The 19,513-nt window shown below is 35.9% G+C and overlaps 1 protein-coding gene across 2 annotated transcripts in view; it reads left to right on the top strand.

The window, feature by feature from the left end:
• Positions 1-3,306, top strand: part of SLC24A3 (solute carrier family 24 member 3) — a 715,880-nt gene extending 712,574 nt beyond the window's left edge. For both annotated transcript variants that reach the window (XM_074287758.1, XM_074287757.1), the window contains exons 16-17: positions 1,315-1,380; positions 2,486-3,306. In XM_074287758.1, the coding sequence (XP_074143859.1) occupies positions 1,315-1,380; positions 2,486-2,635 (216 nt within the window). In that variant the 3' untranslated portion in view covers positions 2,636-3,306. The remainder of the gene's footprint in view (positions 1-1,314; positions 1,381-2,485) is intronic.
• The last annotated feature ends 16,207 nt before the right edge of the window (positions 3,307-19,513 follow it).

Below are 19,513 nucleotides of genomic sequence, written 5' to 3'. Positions count from 1 at the left end.
TGTCACTTTATCAACTGGAATATCTTGCCCTGTCAAACCACAGCTTTGGATTACTCCCAGTACTCTCTGTCTCTATTACTACTCATGGGCTGCTGAACAAAGATAGAGAAAATCTTAAAACCATGTTGATTAGGATCCATTTCAAGATTATATTCCATGTTCTGCAAAAAGTCTTTCATGGTCCTTAATTTAAATGACTTCCTTCTGTTGATTATCTTCCAATTTATCCTGTATATAACATGTTTGTGAGTATTTTGTATGTTATCTCCCTGCCTCATTAGATTGAGAGCTCTTTAAAGGCATGGACTGGTTTAGTATTTTTAATTAATTTTTTGCGTTTCTTTATATCCTGAACACTTAGCTGAGTGCCTGGTACACAGGAGATATTCAATTAATGTCTTGATTTTACCTGACTCCAGAGCGTAGATCAGAATCTGCCTCTTATAGGAAGGATTTTCTCATACCCCTAAGTTATTACTTTCTCTGTCTTGAAATTATGTTGTATAATTTTATTTTTATTTGCCTTGTAGGGTATAAGTCCCCTGAAAACAGAAACCATTTCAATTTTACCTTTTTATCTTTATCACTCAGCATAGTGCCATGTTAAAAAAAAAAAAAATTAGGGGTGGAATAGCATGATCTACCAAGTGATTCTACGAAGAACTAACAATATAGGAACTCCCTCTATGCATTCATAGCTACAACTTATGTGTTAACTTATAGTTCTAAAATATTACTTGTGATACTGAAATGTTGCAGGGGGTCACACAACTGCTATTTGTCAGCAGGAAGGACTGAGGCCTGTCTTCTTAATGGCAAGGCCAGGCCCCTCTCTATTTTGCCATTTCACCTTTTAAATAAGAACTTAATAACATTTATTAAATTATCTGAGGGCTATCTTAAAATACTCACTATTGAAGATCTTACTGAAATCTCCTCTAGACAGGCTTAGTAAACAGAATATTTGAACCTTTCTATAATAATTGAACACTTTCAGAACCAATCCCTAATTTACCAACATGTATTGATTGAGCCCAGGACTGTGCTAATAAGCACTCTAGGGAATTAGAGAAGTCATTGAAATAGAACACAGAAGAGAATTCTGGTTAATTAAATCTTTTGATTAATCTTTCTCTCTACTCCTTGTCAAGGCTGCCTGCAGGAGGGTATTGGGAGAGGTAAAAAGACCATTCACTCTTCTTTGTTTTAGGAGGAGTCTTACACACAATGCTATTTTAAAATTGATGGCTTGCCAAAGAAAGGAAAAATGGCTTTTATAAAACCATGATTCAGTCTGAAATTCCTTCCTTACAGATTCGCCTGAATAGCAGGGGACTGATCTACTCTGTTGGCTTGCTCTTGGCCTCGGTTTTTGTCACGGTATGTATACAACTTTCCAGTTAATATTTTCATCTCTAGGGACTGGTTCTCTTCATCTCCCCCGTTGACCCTTTCATGCCTATATTTGTTTGGACGCCTCTGCTGAGAGCGTTTTCCTGATGGTCTTGTCTTCATGGTGACTTGGTGGAATTTTATTCAAGACCCAGCCAGCTTCCATTCTTTCCTGGAAGTAGGCCCTGGCAACATACTAGCAATCTTTTATACTTGCCTGAAATAAAGCCAGGCCTCCTGGAGGAAAGCAGTCTTGTCTCACATCAGGCACATACAGCTTTATCAAGAAAATAACCATGTCACCCACCCAAATCTAAGATAATTAAGTCTAAAATGGTTGAGAGGTAGTATGCTTTAGTTAGTAGAATATTCTGGTTAACTGAGAGCAATCATGTATTGCACATATTGCTGACTAATTCTTCAAGAATTAGAATGCAATTAATATGATTAACATATATGCTAAAATGATACTGAAAATAATCCAGCCTTTTAACCTTCCTTTGAAGATTCAGAAGATAAGGGCAGCTAGATAGTGTAGTAGATAGTGCACCAGTCCTGAAGTCAGGAGGATCTGAGTTCAAATTTGGCCTCAGACACTTAACACTTCCTACCTGATCCTGGGCAAGTCACTTAACCACAATTGCTTCAGGGGGAAAAAAGATTCAGAAGATACTTCAGGATACTGTAAGATTTTGAAATCAACACTATAAACATCAGTTATCCATAGCATAAAATTAGAAAGTTGCTATTTTTTTTACCAAATATAATAAACATTCAGCTCAAAAAATAGTTGTTGTATAATATACTTATTAATGTTTTGCCTAAAAGTAGAGTTCAGATAAAATCTGACTCTTCCTGCTTGTTTCAATAGCAAATTAATAATAGTTTTCCTGGATCATGATAATGAGAATGGAACTTATGTCATTCACTCTTTGGTTGTTATATGTGATTTCTAAGTCTCTGTTCATCATGTTGTTCATGATCCAAGAGAGAGCTTTTAAAAATAGATTTGCACTGATTCCACTCAAGGCCCTCCGGGCTGACACCATTCCTTCCCCAAACCAAAGCTCAAGTGTTCTGTGTCTGTTTGCAGGTGTTTGGTGTCCACATGAACAAGTGGAAGCTAGATAAGAAGCTGGGGTTCGTGTGCCTTTTCCTGTACGGCATCTTCTTGTGTTTCTCCATCATGACTGAATTCAACGTTTTCACCTTTGTGAACTTGCCCATGTGCAGGGAGCACTGATCCACTTGGCAAGGCTGAGGTGCCATTTCCTTCTTGTTTCTGTGCAATACTCAACATGGCCGGCATCCCCCCAAGAGCACGGGGTGCTTCCGAAAGGCCGTGAAGTACAATCTATCCTGCTCGCCGTTCTCCTCTCTGGTTAGCCCTGGATCCCCTCCATTCTTCCTCTTTCCCATTCCCACGCTCCACCTCTTCACTCCCATGGGGGAAAACCTTCTGTGTCGATGTGAAGACTTTCCACATTCATATGATTTTCCAATCTCTATCTCTCCGAACAGTGACTGGGATTCTAAAAGCACTGGCTGCTACCTGGCACTGAGCCAGACAGAACTTGCTCCAATTCCTCCTCTTTTTTAAGTTATTTGATGGAAGACTAATCTAATTTATGACTTGAGATTGTGGGTGAAATAGAGAAGAAGAGGCTACACTGATTGTATGGGGTATTTTTCTGAGGATAATTATGGGATTCTGGGTTTGGGTTGTTTTGTTCTGTTTTGTTTTTATTTTTTTCCTTTTTCCAGAGAGCCTCTCTTACATCTTTTTCTCCTGTGTTTTGGATTACAATCAATGATCCAAAAGTCAAAAGTGCAGTGTTTTATGGAAACTGAACTCAAGGTACTTTGGAGTATGAGTGGCTTTGCTGTTTATTAAAAGGAGTTGGTGAGGCAACAGAGAATGACTTTTTACTCGGAATTAGATATCTCTTAAGGTTTTATAAGGAAACACAGAAGGGAAAGTACATTGGAGGGAAGACAACACTTTTCTGGTGTCCATTATGGCCATCACCTTATTGTTAGGATATTTCTAGTTTTCCAAGCAATAGTTCCAGCCTGCCAGCCTGCCTGAGCCTTTGACGAGGGGAGCCTTGGCTCGCACCATCCACAAGGTACCAGGTACAGCCTGTGTCCATAGCTCCGCTGTACCTAACTTGTTAGAGTCCTCTGGTTAGAATCCTATTCAGGGTGACCTGGATAGAAACAAAAGGCTTCTTTTGTAAATGAGTTAGAGACACTGGTTTCTTTGAAAAGAAAGAAGCGTACTTTGCACAGATGCTGTCGATGAAGTCACAATTTGCCACTCAGTAATGAGTACACTGGACCCAGCCAGATTGCTAATGGGTGAACTTCCCTAACAGAACACTGCCAAGCTGACTCACCTCTCCCTGGAGGTGAGCCTCCCTGGAAGGTCGGTGGGAGGATGAGAAGAACAGAGAGATGTCACTTTTTAAAATGCAAAATGTGTTCAATGAATACTCACTCATGAGCATAAGTTATTGTGAAAGTTTTTGCCAATCACTGCTCTTAATAGCCCTGCTATTTTGTATGATACTGTATTAATATGCAGAAAAATCCCACCAAGTTGAGAAACACCTATGCTTGTAACACTTGTATTTATTGAAACTGTGGACCTTCCCCATGCTGATTCTTGTATTTACTTTAAGCACTGATCACTTCTAATTCATTCAGGACAGCCCTTTCTCCACCTAGCCCCCTCTCCTTCCCACCCACCCCCCTTACACCCATTCACATTCTGGTATGAAATGTAATAGCATATTACAAACTTATAGAATGTCTTTGTCTATGGTACAGTGGCCAATACTAGTAAATGAGAGTATGAGGCCTATTTTTTAAAAACAAACAAAAAAAAAAGAAACCACTTATTTTTATTTGTAGCAGGAAACCTGTTCACAGAGCTGATGCATTTATCAACTGTGTTGCACATTTGCACTTGATTATTTGAGATTGGTTTTCTTTGGACAGATTGTGTATAATAAACTTCTCTAATCTTTAGTCTTCATAAAGCACAACACATAACTTTCTATCCAGATCAGGGTCTGTTTGGCATTAACTAGCTTGGCACCAACTAGCAAAAGCTGTCATACTCATCATGTGGACAAATATTCACATCTGCAACTGTCTTCTGTATTGATTTACCCAGAAATAGATGTATATAATTAGCTATCTTAAATAAACAAGATGGTGGTGACTGGCAGAACGCAGAAGTGAACACAAGGAAGATTGGACACCTTTAAATCATAAAGGAATTTTATACCCATCATCTTCTAAACTATACTATTACATGGCAGTGTGTTTAGCACTATACTTCATTTGTGTGGCTATGCAAATTGGAAATGATGTTCTAACTGATAAGATTTAGAACTTGTACTGTGCTCAAATAGTCCATTTCATTTTATTCTGCCAGTGTTTAATCATGACATGGTAATATCTCCCTAAAACTGGTTTTTGTTTGTTTGTTTTTTGTTTTTTAAGAAGACCTTGAGACCATCATTATAAAAAGCCATATTCGCAATCAAGGTAGAGTTAGAGGAATACTTTCCCTACGTTTTGAAGAGCTTAGGATGTATTCCTAGACCAATTTCAACATGCAACCTGTTCCTCACCTATAAAATTCAATGTAGCTCAACTGGGGGGAAAAATAGTTGGGGGAAAAAAAATAAAGTGTTTATATTACTGGTCTACCAGTATTCATCTAAATGGAGTCTAGCAAAACTATTTAGAGCTTTATCTGTGAAATAGCCATTATCTCACAGCAGCAATATGTGGCTTATCTTAAGAAATATTCCATCCCTATGGCATCCCTATTACATTTGTTCTGAGTGTTTGCCATAAATGACATTATTGTTACATTTGTGAATCTTAAAAGTAGCATATAAGTGCTTTAGGTATTTCAGTTTCGTTGTCAAAAGAGTTATAATTTCCACTGCCCTCAGCAAGCAGCAGCATGGAACATGCCCTCAGACCAACTTTTAAAGACAAAATCAATTAGGAGTGAAAAGGTACAAGGATACCTTGGATAAGCTACTACAAAGGCTGATGATGGGAGGGAAAGGAATTTATATAGCTCACCATCTATTAGCTTTCCATTTTAATTTAAGTAATCTTGCTAATTAGGTGCTAAGCTATTTCAAGGTTATGAATAAATGCCCTCTAAATTTCAAAGTCCCTTTTATATTGCAACCTCTCATTACAGGTCTCCTGGTTGATACTTATATAAGCTATATTAGAAGAATCCATATATTGGCTATTACACTTTGAAGAAGTTGTTCTTTTGCTCCTGAGGGTAGGCACTTGATATAGAACTTATTTTGTCTAAATGTGTCTACTGCCACAGTGAAACCATCAAAAACTATATTCATATGCTAAATCATTCAATGGGAAAATTTAGTGGAAATATCTATTTCTCACATTCCCCATGGTAAGTGATCTATAGTTATCAAACAAAAGTGGAAATGAAATGTTTAATTTTCCCATCTGAAAAAAAATGATCGAACATATCTTCCCAGGAAATTTGAAAAATTAACCACAAAAATTACAGCCTAAATGTGAGCCTCTCTTTAATATGCAGCCTGAGGAGCAATCAAATAAGAAAGCTTACTAGGCTCACAATGTTAGTATGCTAATGTTAATGTTATTGTTTGTCATCTTAATTTGTTTGGGGGTAAGGAGAAGGCAAGTATAAAACCCTTTAAAGCTCCTAATCTGAGAATTCTGCCATAGAGAAAATTTCTAGGATAAAATTGTTGAGGAATTTGCCTCCCTAAATGGCCATGTCCACAAATGAAACAATGCAGCAACATCAGAGAAGAGATCTACACTGGCCACTGTACCATGTAGATCTTGGTTTTTACTCTTAAGCAAATCCTTGAGAAAATCCTAAAGAGTGAACCTGAAGTACAGAAAACAAATCCAAAATCCAGCCCCTCATTTCTGAAGAACACAACACTTTAGTTTCTATGCTTGGCCCCCCTCAACCAGGCTGCTAAACCAAGTGTGGGACCCAATAGGCAGCCACTTCAGTGGCCACAAACATAGTTGGATTTGGGCCCTGAGAAAGAATTAAGAAGCGAACAGGAGAAAGGTAATAAAGGAATTAAGTAGCTTTTGCCCCTACCAAAGGAAAACTCTGTACCTGCATTTTTAGAAATAGTGCACTTTTTTGTAGATACATGTTTTGTATTTACAACAGAAAATATGTGGGGGTGGAGGGTGGTCGGGTAAAGAATGTTTTTTAATGATGTTTTTTCTTGGCCTTTGTATTCTAAGCTCTCTACTTTAAGGCCATGAATATGCATGCTCTGGATTTGTGGCTTTGTATATGTTAAATAATCCATATTATAAGCATGTAGTCTAAGAAAATTCCCAAAGCATTTTTTGTCGCTTGGTTTTTGTTTTAGTCTTTTAAGGAAAATTGAAAATTTTAGACAGGCAGGTAGTAACACACTATCTCAGTTGGTTTGGGGTCCACAAAACAGTGGGTAATATCTAATTTGCAATGAATATAACAAGGGTAGTTTTATACCTTTACTTAATTGTTCATGAAAATATTCAGGTAGTAAGAATGAAAAATTACCAGCTGGGTATGTTTTTGGTGGGCATGGAGCAAATACATTGCTCTGTGCCAAAAGTATTTACTAATTCTTTTCATGTCAAAGAATTGGGTGGATCCAATTAATTGTTCATTTCATCATAATAACTACTGTGTAATAGATGTGACATGCTAATATTGTGTTTTGAACAGCATGGTCTGCAATTGTGAGTCTCATTTCTCCTTTAGATTCTGTAAGACAACAACTCTCACTCTCTCACATACATACACACACAGACACACACACACACACAGAGACACAGTGAGACAGAGTGTTTTTTAAAGTTGGTTAATCATACTGTTTGTTTATAAGCATCCAGATGCATTGTATCATGTAACTATCATCATAAGGTAGATATTGAAATCTTTTCTCATAAGATTTGTATGTCCAGTGATTTATTCAAAGTAGAGAACTTCCAGTGTGGAAGCTTTCTCCCTCAATGTAGATCAGCAGCTCTTCCCAAACTTAGCATCCTGGAGAGTTTTCTAGGGCATTGAGAAGTTGAGTGACTTGCTCATGTTCCTACAGCAATTGTGAGTCAAAAGGTAAGATATGAACTCAGGTCTTTCTGACCCAAAGTCAGCCCTCTATTTACTATCCCAAACTGCTTCTTCTCATAAAGTTGTAACCAATCAAAGTACAGTTCTAAATTCATAGGAACTCTTTCCCAGAGCATCTTATTGAAAGTAGAGGAGAAGATGGGGAACCGATTCAATGGAAAGTAGAACTACATAACTACACAGCATAAAATGATTTCCCTGTAGTAAAATTTTCAGAAGATGTCAGAACATTAAAATTCCACTATACCCTTTCCAATGTCTTATTCTTAAACATACAATGTTGAATGTTACAAGAATAAGACTACTGAAATTTATTAAACATTCTTCAGAGGTTATGAGCTAGTGTAGAGCTACAATTTTTCTTCCCTTTTTTGCAAGGGATTAAAGAGAGGATGTTCTCTTTTAGCGTTTGCTATCTAAAAGAAGGATAATTTCCCTAGTTGGATTTTCATAAACGATTAACATGTACATAAAATTAAGCTTATATTGTACATACAATTATGCTTGTATGTTAAATATTTTTCTACTCACTAGAAATAGAGTTTTAGATTAGTAAGTTTCCACTCTGAACCTAGGTTACAGAGAGTAGTTTTTAACCTTCATCTGGTTTTCTGGATGTGGTAGAGACCAGTAACTCTGGTTCAATAGAACTGCATATAGATCATGCAATGAAATGAGTTGAGTCTTGGGCACCTATGGAATCCTTGTGCTTATTTTTTTAGACAGGTTTCTTAAGAGAAATCCTAGAGCTCTTAACTAAAAATATAGTGTGTATTTGCATGAGAATGAGTTTTTGGTATCAGGACTAATCCTTTTTTTTTTTGAAACAGGAAAAAAACCAAAATGCATTCTCAGGTTCATCATGGCTTTATTTTTGAGAACAGATGTTTTGTTTCAAAACCATAACTTTTTGAAGGTAGGCCTGTTTTTCAAATGCTAAATACCAAACCTTTATTCTATACTCACTAATATTTCTCCAGGCTTTCATGTACTTGAAAGAAAATATTCACTGTGGTTTGTTTCCAGAAATATTTAATCAGTCTACAATTTCTGAGCAGGTAAGATACCATTTTTCATCATAGTTATAGTTTTATTACTGAAACATCAGTAATATTCATTGCTGAAAATTAAATATTCTTTTCTATTTACATTAAACTATTCTGTTTATCAAAATTATTTCATTTTTCAATATAAAATTTCTATCTAAGACAGATCATGCACATATAGATTCACAAGAAAATGGATATTTAGTATATATCTTTCCTTGTTATTCATTGAAGCCTGCAAATCCAATCAAATAAGCATTTTTATATGTCTATGATGTGCCACGCACTAGGTATGAAAAGATAAGCCAAAATATAGTCCCTGCCCTAAAGGAGCTTCTATTCTACTATGAATTGTAGCATCTTGTAGCATTTCCCTTCCCTTGTGGGGAAGGGAAATGTGGTCCATTGATTGTGGTCCACATCTTTAATTACTGAAATATTAAATTATCATCATTTATATGATATGATACAAATAGATTATGACCATCTTAATACTGACTTTTTTGGCAGAAATCTACTCTTAAAATTTTTCTGTTTGAAGAGATTAAGGGGAAAAAAGCCACAAAGATATGGGTATGATGAAGATATAAGAAAGGCAAAATGATAGTAGATTAACTTCTGAACATTTTATTATCAGTTTAATTCACAATGGAAAACATTTGCACTTAACTTATAACATAAGGAATTTAAATGACTCATAGGAAAACTTTCTTGCTTACATGACATAACCATTAGCATTTTTCTAATCTAAGATGGTATGTTCATGTTAATCTGTTTGACAGAGATATTATGATTCTATGACAAAATAAATAGTTTGTATGAATGGCCACGTGTTCATGATAAAAATGATTCACATGAGGCTTATCTTGTCATTGTTACTGTCCTAAGAGTAATATACACACCAGACACACATACTCCACTGTTCAGAAAACTTGGTAGAAAGTCAGATGAAAAATCAACAAGAATTTCTTCAAACAGGAAAGATAGGACTTTGCAGCTAGAGGTAGTCAGATGTGCATCATGCAAGAGTACTAAGCCTAGCCTACTATATAGAGAGGTGTGAAGTATTGAGATACAATGGTGTGATCCATATTACCATTTGTTCTGTAACAGGTAGCAAAGAAAATATGAGTTTTAATTAGTTAATGCTATGTATCAGCAAAGGATTTTTTTTTAGTAGAGGTCTTTTAAAGCAGAATATAATATCATCAACTTGGTTTAACCTTTTACCTTAAAATGAGATGATGAACTAGGTCATCCTTAAAAGTCCTTTTCAGCTCTAAAAATGCTCTGATGATTTCCTGTTCCTTAAGAATGATATATTCCCTGGGGAAAAAGATCTACTCCAAGGAAATTATTGCCAACCAGAGAAGTTAGCCATCATAAAATTAAAATCTACAAGTTATTTCAATTTCCATAGGCCAAAGTGATATGGTTAAGCCATTGAATAATGCTCCAGTTTCCCTATTGCTTAGACAGTCCTTTCAGGGAAAAAATAAATAAATACAACAACAAGAAGGCAATAAAAGGTTTCCATTACTAGAAATTCTATAGAAACAGATCAGTTAAAAATCATGTGAATCCAACCAGAAGAGTTTGTACCTAATGTGCCTTTGAGTGGAAAAGGAAATAAATTTTGAAACAATTTATAGGATTTTTTTTTAAAGAATTTATCCAAAAGTAAGATGCTGACCAAAATTTTTAATTCTTTTTATTTTTTTTTATAAAAAGGAATTCTATTCCTTAAATATTTTAACACTGGTTGATAGGCTACTTATAATACATTACTTACTATTTTATATTTACTAATTCCAAGACAAGATTATGACTAGAGCCAGTAGTTAGTTTTCTCCTGTTCATTCTCAGGGAAATTGATGTCAATTATTTTATCATTTCTTCTTAGAATTGTTGTTTATGATTCAGCAGGTCTGGAAAGTAATCATCCCCCTTTTCAAAAGTTGATATGTTCTTCTTCCCTTACTTTTTTTAGTACCACCTGCTTCATTGAAGATAGTGCTGATACACCTCAATGTTTTGTAGATTTTTCCAACTTCCCAAGATGATCCCACTATACTTGAGCATCGGGTAGAAGCTACCCAAATAGAATACTGTTGCTTGGTGCTGGTAAATCAGTACAAGCATAATAATGATTGTAGCTATGAAGAATCAAAAGTGGATACTGGCAAGAATGGATAGCTCACTTAACAACAATACAATGTAGCCTAAGAAAGAAAAAAAAATACATATTAATTCCTAATCGTGGGAAAGACATGGCAGCAATAAAAAAAAAAAAAATAAAAAAAAAAGATTCCTATGCTTTTGAATGCAGGCGTTCAGTAAGGACTTTGTGGTAGAATTGAGATAGTGATGACCTAGCAGTCTAGAAATCAGGATGCTAATCTGTCACTAACTCAATCTACCATGAACTGTAACCTTGGACAAGTAATTTTAATTCCTTGAGATTCCGTTTTATCTGTGAAATGTTTTGGGTAGAACTATCTATGTAGAGACATGCATTATAAAGAAAATAAGAGATACACAATGGTTACCATATAGTTTAGACTCTCTGGTACATCTGTGCTTGGAATCCTGTTATTGATCCTTATCTTTTTGGCAGTTCTCTTTAGGAATAGAGACCTCTGCCAGAGTCCGATCCTATATTAATCTCAGGGAAATTTTTTGGAGTTTCAGGAGTCAAAAACTGAACTCCTTGTTTTAAATGAGATTGGTTGAATTCATTTCTCCCATTGCAAAGGTATGACATTTCAATCACTACTACTCAGCAATTGCTCAGTCCCTGAGGAAAAATGCCCAAGAGGCCCCCTCCATTTCTGAATAGTGGCAACTTGTAGACCAAAATCTAGGACAGTTTTGTCATGTGTATGGAAATGAATTGAAAGGACTGAATTCTTGGAATTAAGAGGCAAAGTCAAGCACAGTCACTTTTACCCTTGACTTTTAATAAATGCCCAATGACTTTTAAAAGTATGTTTCTAAATCCCAAGAATATTTATTGAAAAGACAAAAGTGAGACCAAGAGTTGAAGAGTGTGTCTGCTATTTTCTTGGCCCTATAGGATACAATTCACACAAGTGATTCTATCATTTAGCAACATAACCATACTAAATTATGTCATGTAAAGAATATCATTTTGAAAAATTGATGATCCATTAAAAAGCTCTTATATTATTTTTCCTAAGGAAAATAAAGTGTTTAGCCATGACATTTACATTATACACAAATACACTATTTGATCACTATTTTAAGGTGGACCCAATATAATTTATTAGAGATCATAAGATTCTGATGACTATTAAAAATAGAGATAGACCAAAACCCTGCTATTGATCAATTAAAGTGAGAAAAAAGCACATTCATTCTTGTGCTATAATGTATTGGTATCTTCATATTAGATTACAAAACTGTTGCTTTTACCATTCTGAAATATGTCATCCATGGGACAAAATGAGCATCTAACATTAGCCTTTCTTTTCTAGCAGATTTTAATTCTTATTTTTAGAGATTGAGATAAATTGAGATTTATATCCAGCTACAGTACACTGAATATGTTGAAAGTTTAAAAAAAAAAAACCAAAAAAAAAAAACAAAGCTCAATGGTAGCTGGCTGCCAACAAAATAAGAAAGGGAATCTGTTGACAAAATGGTAATGAACATCAGTATTTAGGATATGTGTATGTGTTGTATGTATACAGAAGATAATTTCTAGTAATTTTTCTATTATTCCTGAATATTGAATTCTAATTTCATCCCATGTCTAAATTTACATTACTCAGTAACATTTGTAACCTGTGTTTTCTATACTACATTTGTTTTGTTTCTGTACTACATTTTCTGCCCTACCATTGGACTCTGTTCCCTGAATCTCCAGTTCTGATAGCTGAGCTTTCGTGTTGCAGGAATCAGGCCTCTAAACCTTGTCCTACCCATTTTGATACCATGCCACTTTGCTCATCATCTCCCCTCCCCCCAAAAAAAGCTTCCCTCTCCATGTTGTTCTCCTAATTTTTTAGTTTCAGAAGCATTCTTGCTTACATATGTATCCCCAGCATAAATAGAAAACAAGAAATCTGAAAAACAGTATTTATATATTTTAATGTATTTGGTAGAACTAGCAAATTTAAAATAGGATGGACTGGTCTAATGTTATTTTTCTTGAAGATGTAAGTCACACATTAATAGTTATCCTGGAGAAGCCTAAAATCTAAAGAGCTATTTAGGTCCTAGCAGATATTTGTTGGAATATCTTGCCCAAGTCCTTTCCCTTCTCTGAACCTTAATTTCCTCATCTATAAGTTAGATTAGGCCAACTGAGCTCCAAGGTCCTTTCCACTTTCAAATCCTATGAATTTCTAAAACTTGAATTCAACTCAATTCAACATACTGTTATGAAGAGCTCACCATCTTCAAGTCACTTGCAAGACAAAAGCAAAACTGTTCCTTCCCTCAAGAAATTTACATTCTAACAAGATAAATCTATCAAATTAATTATTTTAATTTGCCCACTGATTTCACACTTCTTACTAAAACCACCCTGGGCAGAGGTGTGATACCCAGTGGAAAGAGAGCTGTATTGGGAATTAACGGGTTTTGAATCCAAACTTAGACATACATACATTTGCAAATCTGTGAATAAGGCCCTTATTTTCTTGGGGCCTGTTTCTTAACTATGAAATGAAGACCTTGGGGTAGAAGTCTAAAGTCCCTTACAACTCTTTGAAAATCAGTGATCCTCTAAGCAATCACATGTTGGGAATGGAGCATTTTCCTCTGTACAGGGCTATCTCTTGTTCTGTGATCCAATTATCTACTTTCTTCTTGGAGCCCAAGTCATTCTGATTTCTGCCTGGCATATGAAATTCTTCTCACTTTGGCAGACCAAGTTTAAATTTTGGGATCTCAAAAAATAAATATCAGAAAACCCTCCTAATATTCTTTAAGGCCCTTTTCTACTGCCTCATCCCCTCTCGTCAAGTGAAAGGTCTATTTTAAATGATATTTCCATATTTGTATCAGGCATTTCTCTAGTTAGATATCAACTGGTTTTATCATAGGCATCACTTCAAAAAATATGCAATGAATGCAGTTATTATGAGGCAGTCCTCCACCCAACTTTGCAACTAGACCTGCCAAAAAACCAGCAGTCAGCATTTTCCTGATGAGCTCAGGACACTCTCACTATCTTTCCTTCCCTCCAGTGATAGGTTGAGTACTTTCAATGAATCAATTGTCTGAAGAAATACATAAAAAGTGCTATAGATTATTTTAATGGCTACTTTTGGGGGAAGGGAAGCATATATAGTTCCCAAGTCATGATGCACAAAAAACTGTTTTGTGTCAGCCCTTAAAATATCTGCCCCATTCACAAGATAATGCAAACCAATTTGCTGATATGCCTCTCTTCCTAAGGAGGTCAGTGAGTTTAATACCTGTGATATTATTCAGAAATCACCAATCATAAGAGAGAACAGATTAGTGAAGAGACATAGCACAAAATGGAAAAAAAAAAAAACACAAAAAAACCTGGTTTTAATGAAATACAAAAGTTAACAATTCATTTAAGAAAAACTTGCAATTTGATGAGCGAGACCTCTAGCAGAAATAATGACCAAAAAGAAACTCTGTTCCAAATCCTAAGGTCCTCCCAGAAAAGAATCACATCAAATCTTCAAGAACAACCTACCCATTTCTTTTTTTTTTTTAAGAAATAAAGTTCAATTTCATTTCAATTATCAAACATCTTTTTCTCCCCCCACCCTTACCTCCCATTTATGCACTAAAAAAAAAAAAGAAGAAGAAGAAGAAGGGGGAAGGAAAGAAGAGGGGGAAAGAGGAAAAAAGAAAGGGAGAAGAGGAGAGAAGAGAGGAAAAAAAGAAAGGAAGAAGAGAGAAGAGAGGAAAAAAGAAGGGAGGGAGACAGAGAAGAAAAAAAGGGAAGGAAAGCAGGAAGGCAAGAAGGAAGGAAGTATCCTTGCATCATGAAATTTAGTTTATCATCTCTCTGTCATGAAGTGTTAAACACTCTAGAAAGCAATTTGGAATTATGTCCCAAAAGTTACTAAACTGTGCATGCCCTTTGACCAAGCCATATCACTATTAGATCTATACTCCATCTATTTCTTCATAATGAAATGCCTTAGAAACTGGAAGACAAAGACAAAAAAATCTGGTCAGAAAAACACATCAACCTAGCAAGCTGAATGCATTTAGAGATGACTAATAGAGATATTTCCCAACATCTTACAGATAACATAAATGAGTTGGACTTTAATTTTAAAAATAAAAGGTTAATACGTCAATGTGCTATCGAGTCATAATAGTTGTTTCTCTTTTCTCTTGCTTAAATGTTCTTCCCATTTTCTTTACCTCAACCCCCAAAAATAAGAACAGAAAAATTTCCAGGAATTTAAGTCCTTTGAGATCGTGTGTGTGTGTGTGTGTGTGTGTGTGTGTGTGAGAGAGAGAGAGAGAGAGAGAGAGAGAGAGAGAGAGAGAGAGAGAGAGAGAAGAAAGAGAAAGGGAGCCTATATAGAAAGATGCATTTTGTATAGCAAATGAAACAAGTAACTAACTAAGAATGAGAACGAGTGCTTTATAGAACAGCAGTTTTCTGTACTTGCCTGTGGGCAAGTTCCACAGGGATAGCATACAGGCTGGGATTTATCTGGAGTGATAATTGGGACACAGATGGATACCTTCAAGATTCAGTGCCAGCAGCATAGAGAGGAAGTTGGGAGGGGGAGGCAATGAATCACAACATTGGGGAGGCTGGGACCATTTCCTACTCTAGAGGATACTCCAAGTCATCTGTTGCATGGACATCAAACACAGCCATGTGAACTGGAGTTAGAACTAGGTTCTTCTATAACTAGTACTGAAAGATGGTTATAAAGAGATCATCTTCACAGACTGCAATTGAGAAAATCATAAGAAGTTCAGAAATCTGGTTCAAACTTTTGATAGTATACTTTCATTTCTCTCTCCCCCACATCTACTATCTAATAAAGACATTAACAAGACTATTTTAGGTGCAAAAGCCAAAAAGGTAATTATCTTAGAATATAGGACAATGGAAAAAGGGAAAAAAGGAAATGATCAATTTTATTCTGTGAATTAAAAATTAAATATGGTTTTAAAGAAAGCATGACACTATAAGAAAGTAGAGTAAAAGAAAGAAAGGCAGCAAAAGAGGAACAGAGGGAAGAAGGGAGGCAAGCAGGGAAGGAAAGGGGGGAGAGAGAGAGAGAGAGAGAGAGAGAGAGAGAGAGAGAGAGAGAGAGAGAGAGAGAGAGAGAGAGAGAGAGAGAGAGAGAGAGAAATTTGTTGTGTGAATATTAGCAAGAGTCCAACAACACTAGGATATCAATGTAGCTTCTAAATGTCCTCAGGGCTCACAATCCAACTAAGTATGTGTTCAAATATTTTAGGGTGAATGTAAGTCCTCTTTTTATTTTTCTTATGTTAATGGCACATGCTCTGGTGATTGAAACAAAATTAAGGATTGAATTAATACAAAAGGAAAGATGAGAAGAATACATTTAATATCCTAGGAGTTGTCTTGAAAAGCTTATTCTTGCTTCCCTTCCTATTCATTTTGGGAGTTAACCTTATTTCATATTCAGTATAAACCTAATTATGAGCATGCCTAACTTTGGATGTTCCTGGTCCAATACCACATTACAGGAACATAGCAATAAAAGCAGAATTGAGTTATGTTTTGAATTCAGTTCAGAATCAAGCTGTAACATTTTCTGAGTTTGGTCTGTTGAGTTATAAAAGGTGCCATGATGCTTCCTGCTATAGCAAAGTATATGAAAATAGAAGTGTGCAATTGGAAAATGCCCATCCTGTTCTTATTCATGTACAGACTCTGGGACTCCAATTTTCAAAGGGACAGAAAATTTAAAGTTTATAAAGAGGTTTTATTCTTCAATACATTGTGGGTTTTTTCCCTTCCTGTGGTTTTGAAATGTACAAATGGTGAAACCACAGGGAAAAAAAAAATTTGTTACCTTTTTAACTGAATTCAGCTAATTTTGTCATTCCTGTATAAGTATTATTAACCGTTTGTCTTTTTTCCATGTTTGTTTTGCAATTTGTTGTAAAGTACTACGTACAACTTGTATGCAGAGCTGTCCCAATTGCCTGTGTTAGTTAGATCTTTAACAGAACTGAGAGCATGCATTTCTCTGTTTTCTGATAACCTTATGAATTTAGATACTTGTATTTCTGTGTTTTAAAGTGTTATCACTATTGGTAAACATGAAAAAAAATGATACTATTGTCTTATGAAAAACAAAAAAAAGTTTTATTAGATCCAATTAATTTACATGGTTTTTTCATTTGATTTGATAATGTGTGAGCTGTCTATTCAAAGATAATACAGAGTTTATGAATAAATCAGTTCTCTTTGGCTCTAACTTGAATCCCTAGGACTTATGACATGATAGAATCAGAGTGGATTAGGAACCAACTGCAGATCAAGTAACAACTTTCTGGTGTTGTGTTGAGAAAGGATCAGGTAAGGGAACAAAGGTCCTGGTGATACTTTATAAAAGTTCACAATTTTAGAATTATAGAAGATCCAAAGCCATTAGTATATGGGTCTCTGCCTTCTGGAAGTTTACAGGCAACCCTTGAACATTTAAATTTTGCCTATAAATAAGTTTATAGATTTAAAGATGGATATAATCTTCATTCATCTAGCCTCTTGCCTCCTTCTACAAAGTCACTTGCATAAAATCACACAGATGATAAGAGGACTATGAAATGATTTAGACACATTTTCAAATCAAGCAATAAAGGGTTCTCATTTACTCTCAGGATACTTAGAAAATTTTAACTCATGACTCATATCAAGGAGTCTAAGCCCCAGTTAGTAGCTTATTTGGAGTCAGTTAGAACTGACGTGAATGCTTCTTCCACCCGTTTTGAATGACAAGAAGCTTCCATGAACTCATATTAGTAGGGGGACTCCCTCCTCAATCCACCCCAACCATGAGACTTAGGGTGGGGGAAAGGAGATAGGCATTCATTTATTAAGCACCTACTATGTATAAGGCACCGTATTCGGTGCTTTACAAATATTTCATTTGATCCTGGTGACTCCAGATGAGAGAAATGTTAAAATGAGCTCTTTCCATTGCATGGAATTGCATGTACAGAGTTCTGCAGGAGCTTGAAGTTTCCATTGAATAGGCAAGTAACAAAGATTCCTGTAGCGACTTTGCTTAGGATCTCTGATTGGCAAAGGGTGAAGACTAAGGCAATAAAGTGTGAAGATTATAGGAACATAGATTTAGATCTAGAAATGTTCTCATAAACTTTAAGCCCCTCATTTTAAAAAAGAAACCAAAGCACAAAGAGGTAAAATAATTTAACCAGGGGTCACAAAGTTAATAAGTTTCTTTAGTCTTTGAACCCAATTCCTCATGACTCCAAGTCTCCAAAGTTGGTCTTTGAACTCAATTCCTCATGACTCCAGGTCTAGGTCCCTACCTACTATGCCATGATGTAAATCTTGAGTAATTAGAGTTCTCAGGAAAGAATGAGGAACTTTGAGAACCCAATGTAGGAACAGTAGCTTTGACTCCCAGAGCAACAGTGGCCAGGGCACTGTGGACAGATCAAATTAAATAAAACATTTGGGGGGAAATAATAAAGCAATAAATAAGAACTAAAGGAAATCTTGAAGTTCCTCTCATTTTACAAATGAAGAAACACAAGTCTAGAAAAATTTAAGGGATTTGTCCTAAATCACATAAGTATCAAAATTAAGAATTAAATTCATGTCCTGACTCCATGTCCAACTCTGTGTTCACTATGTCAAACTGTCCCAGATAGAGAGAGGTATCTAGGAAGAAAGTCCTGACCATTGATATGGGTGCTGTTCACAAGTCATGTCACTATGACTTGGCTCTCCAGAGTACCTATACATTATTGCCCCTTGTATTCATAGTAAGTCTGTTCTCATGGCTCTGTGCCACATGCTCATCTCAAATCTGGATTCAATGAGAGCTTCTAACTTGATGAACTCATCACCATCTGTATCAACAATCTTGAAATGAGAACCTGCTACGTGTAGGGAAAACATCAAGAAAAACCAGATTAGACAACAACAGATGTGACTCTTACAATGAGAGATGTTCTAGGCAACCCACAGAGCAGAGATACTTCTTAAGATTCATGAATGTGTTTCAAGTTAGGACACTGGTCTCAGCAACTCAAAGTGTAGAAAACACCGATAGTGAGAATAAATTTTAGTGGCAAAAAAGCAAGATGCTCTCAATATCTTGCACTTGGTTCTATTACAGCATTGGAGGTAGGTCTGAAACAGAGAGCTTTGAAGAAACTGGAAGTTTGGGGGCACCTTCCTAGAAATCTAGGGTAGTTTCTGGGACAGTCTAGGCTTAGTGTCCATTCTGGACACTAAAAGAAAGACAGCAGCTCAGCTATTTCACAGAAGTATAGATTTAGAACTGGAATAATAATCTATTATGTGCCAGGCACTAAATACTTTGCAAATGTCTCATTTGACCTCACAAAAGTCTTATCTTCATTTTATAATTGAAACTGCGGCTAGCAGAGTTAAGTGATTATCCAAGGTCACACAAGTAGAAGCTCTCTGAGGTTTTATTTGAGCCCCCCCTCCCTTCCTGATTTCCTGACTAGGGCAGCTAGGTGGTACAATGGGACATAGAATGCAAGGCCTAGAGTCGGGAAAGAACTTATCTCCCTGAGTTCAAATCCTGCTCCTACCACTAGCTAGGTGACTGAGCAAATCACTTACCTCTGTTTGCCTCAGTTTCTTCATCTGAAAACTGAGCTCCACAAGGAAATGGCAAAATGCTCCACTATCCCCCAAATA

The sequence above is a fragment of the Sminthopsis crassicaudata genome, chromosome 2 (genome assembly GCF_048593235.1).
Source record: "Sminthopsis crassicaudata isolate SCR6 chromosome 2, ASM4859323v1, whole genome shotgun sequence".
NCBI classification, from domain to species: domain Eukaryota; kingdom Metazoa; phylum Chordata; class Mammalia; order Dasyuromorphia; family Dasyuridae; genus Sminthopsis; species Sminthopsis crassicaudata.
Note: the sequence above shows the minus strand (reverse complement) of the source record. Positions and strands in the feature narration are given on the sequence as shown.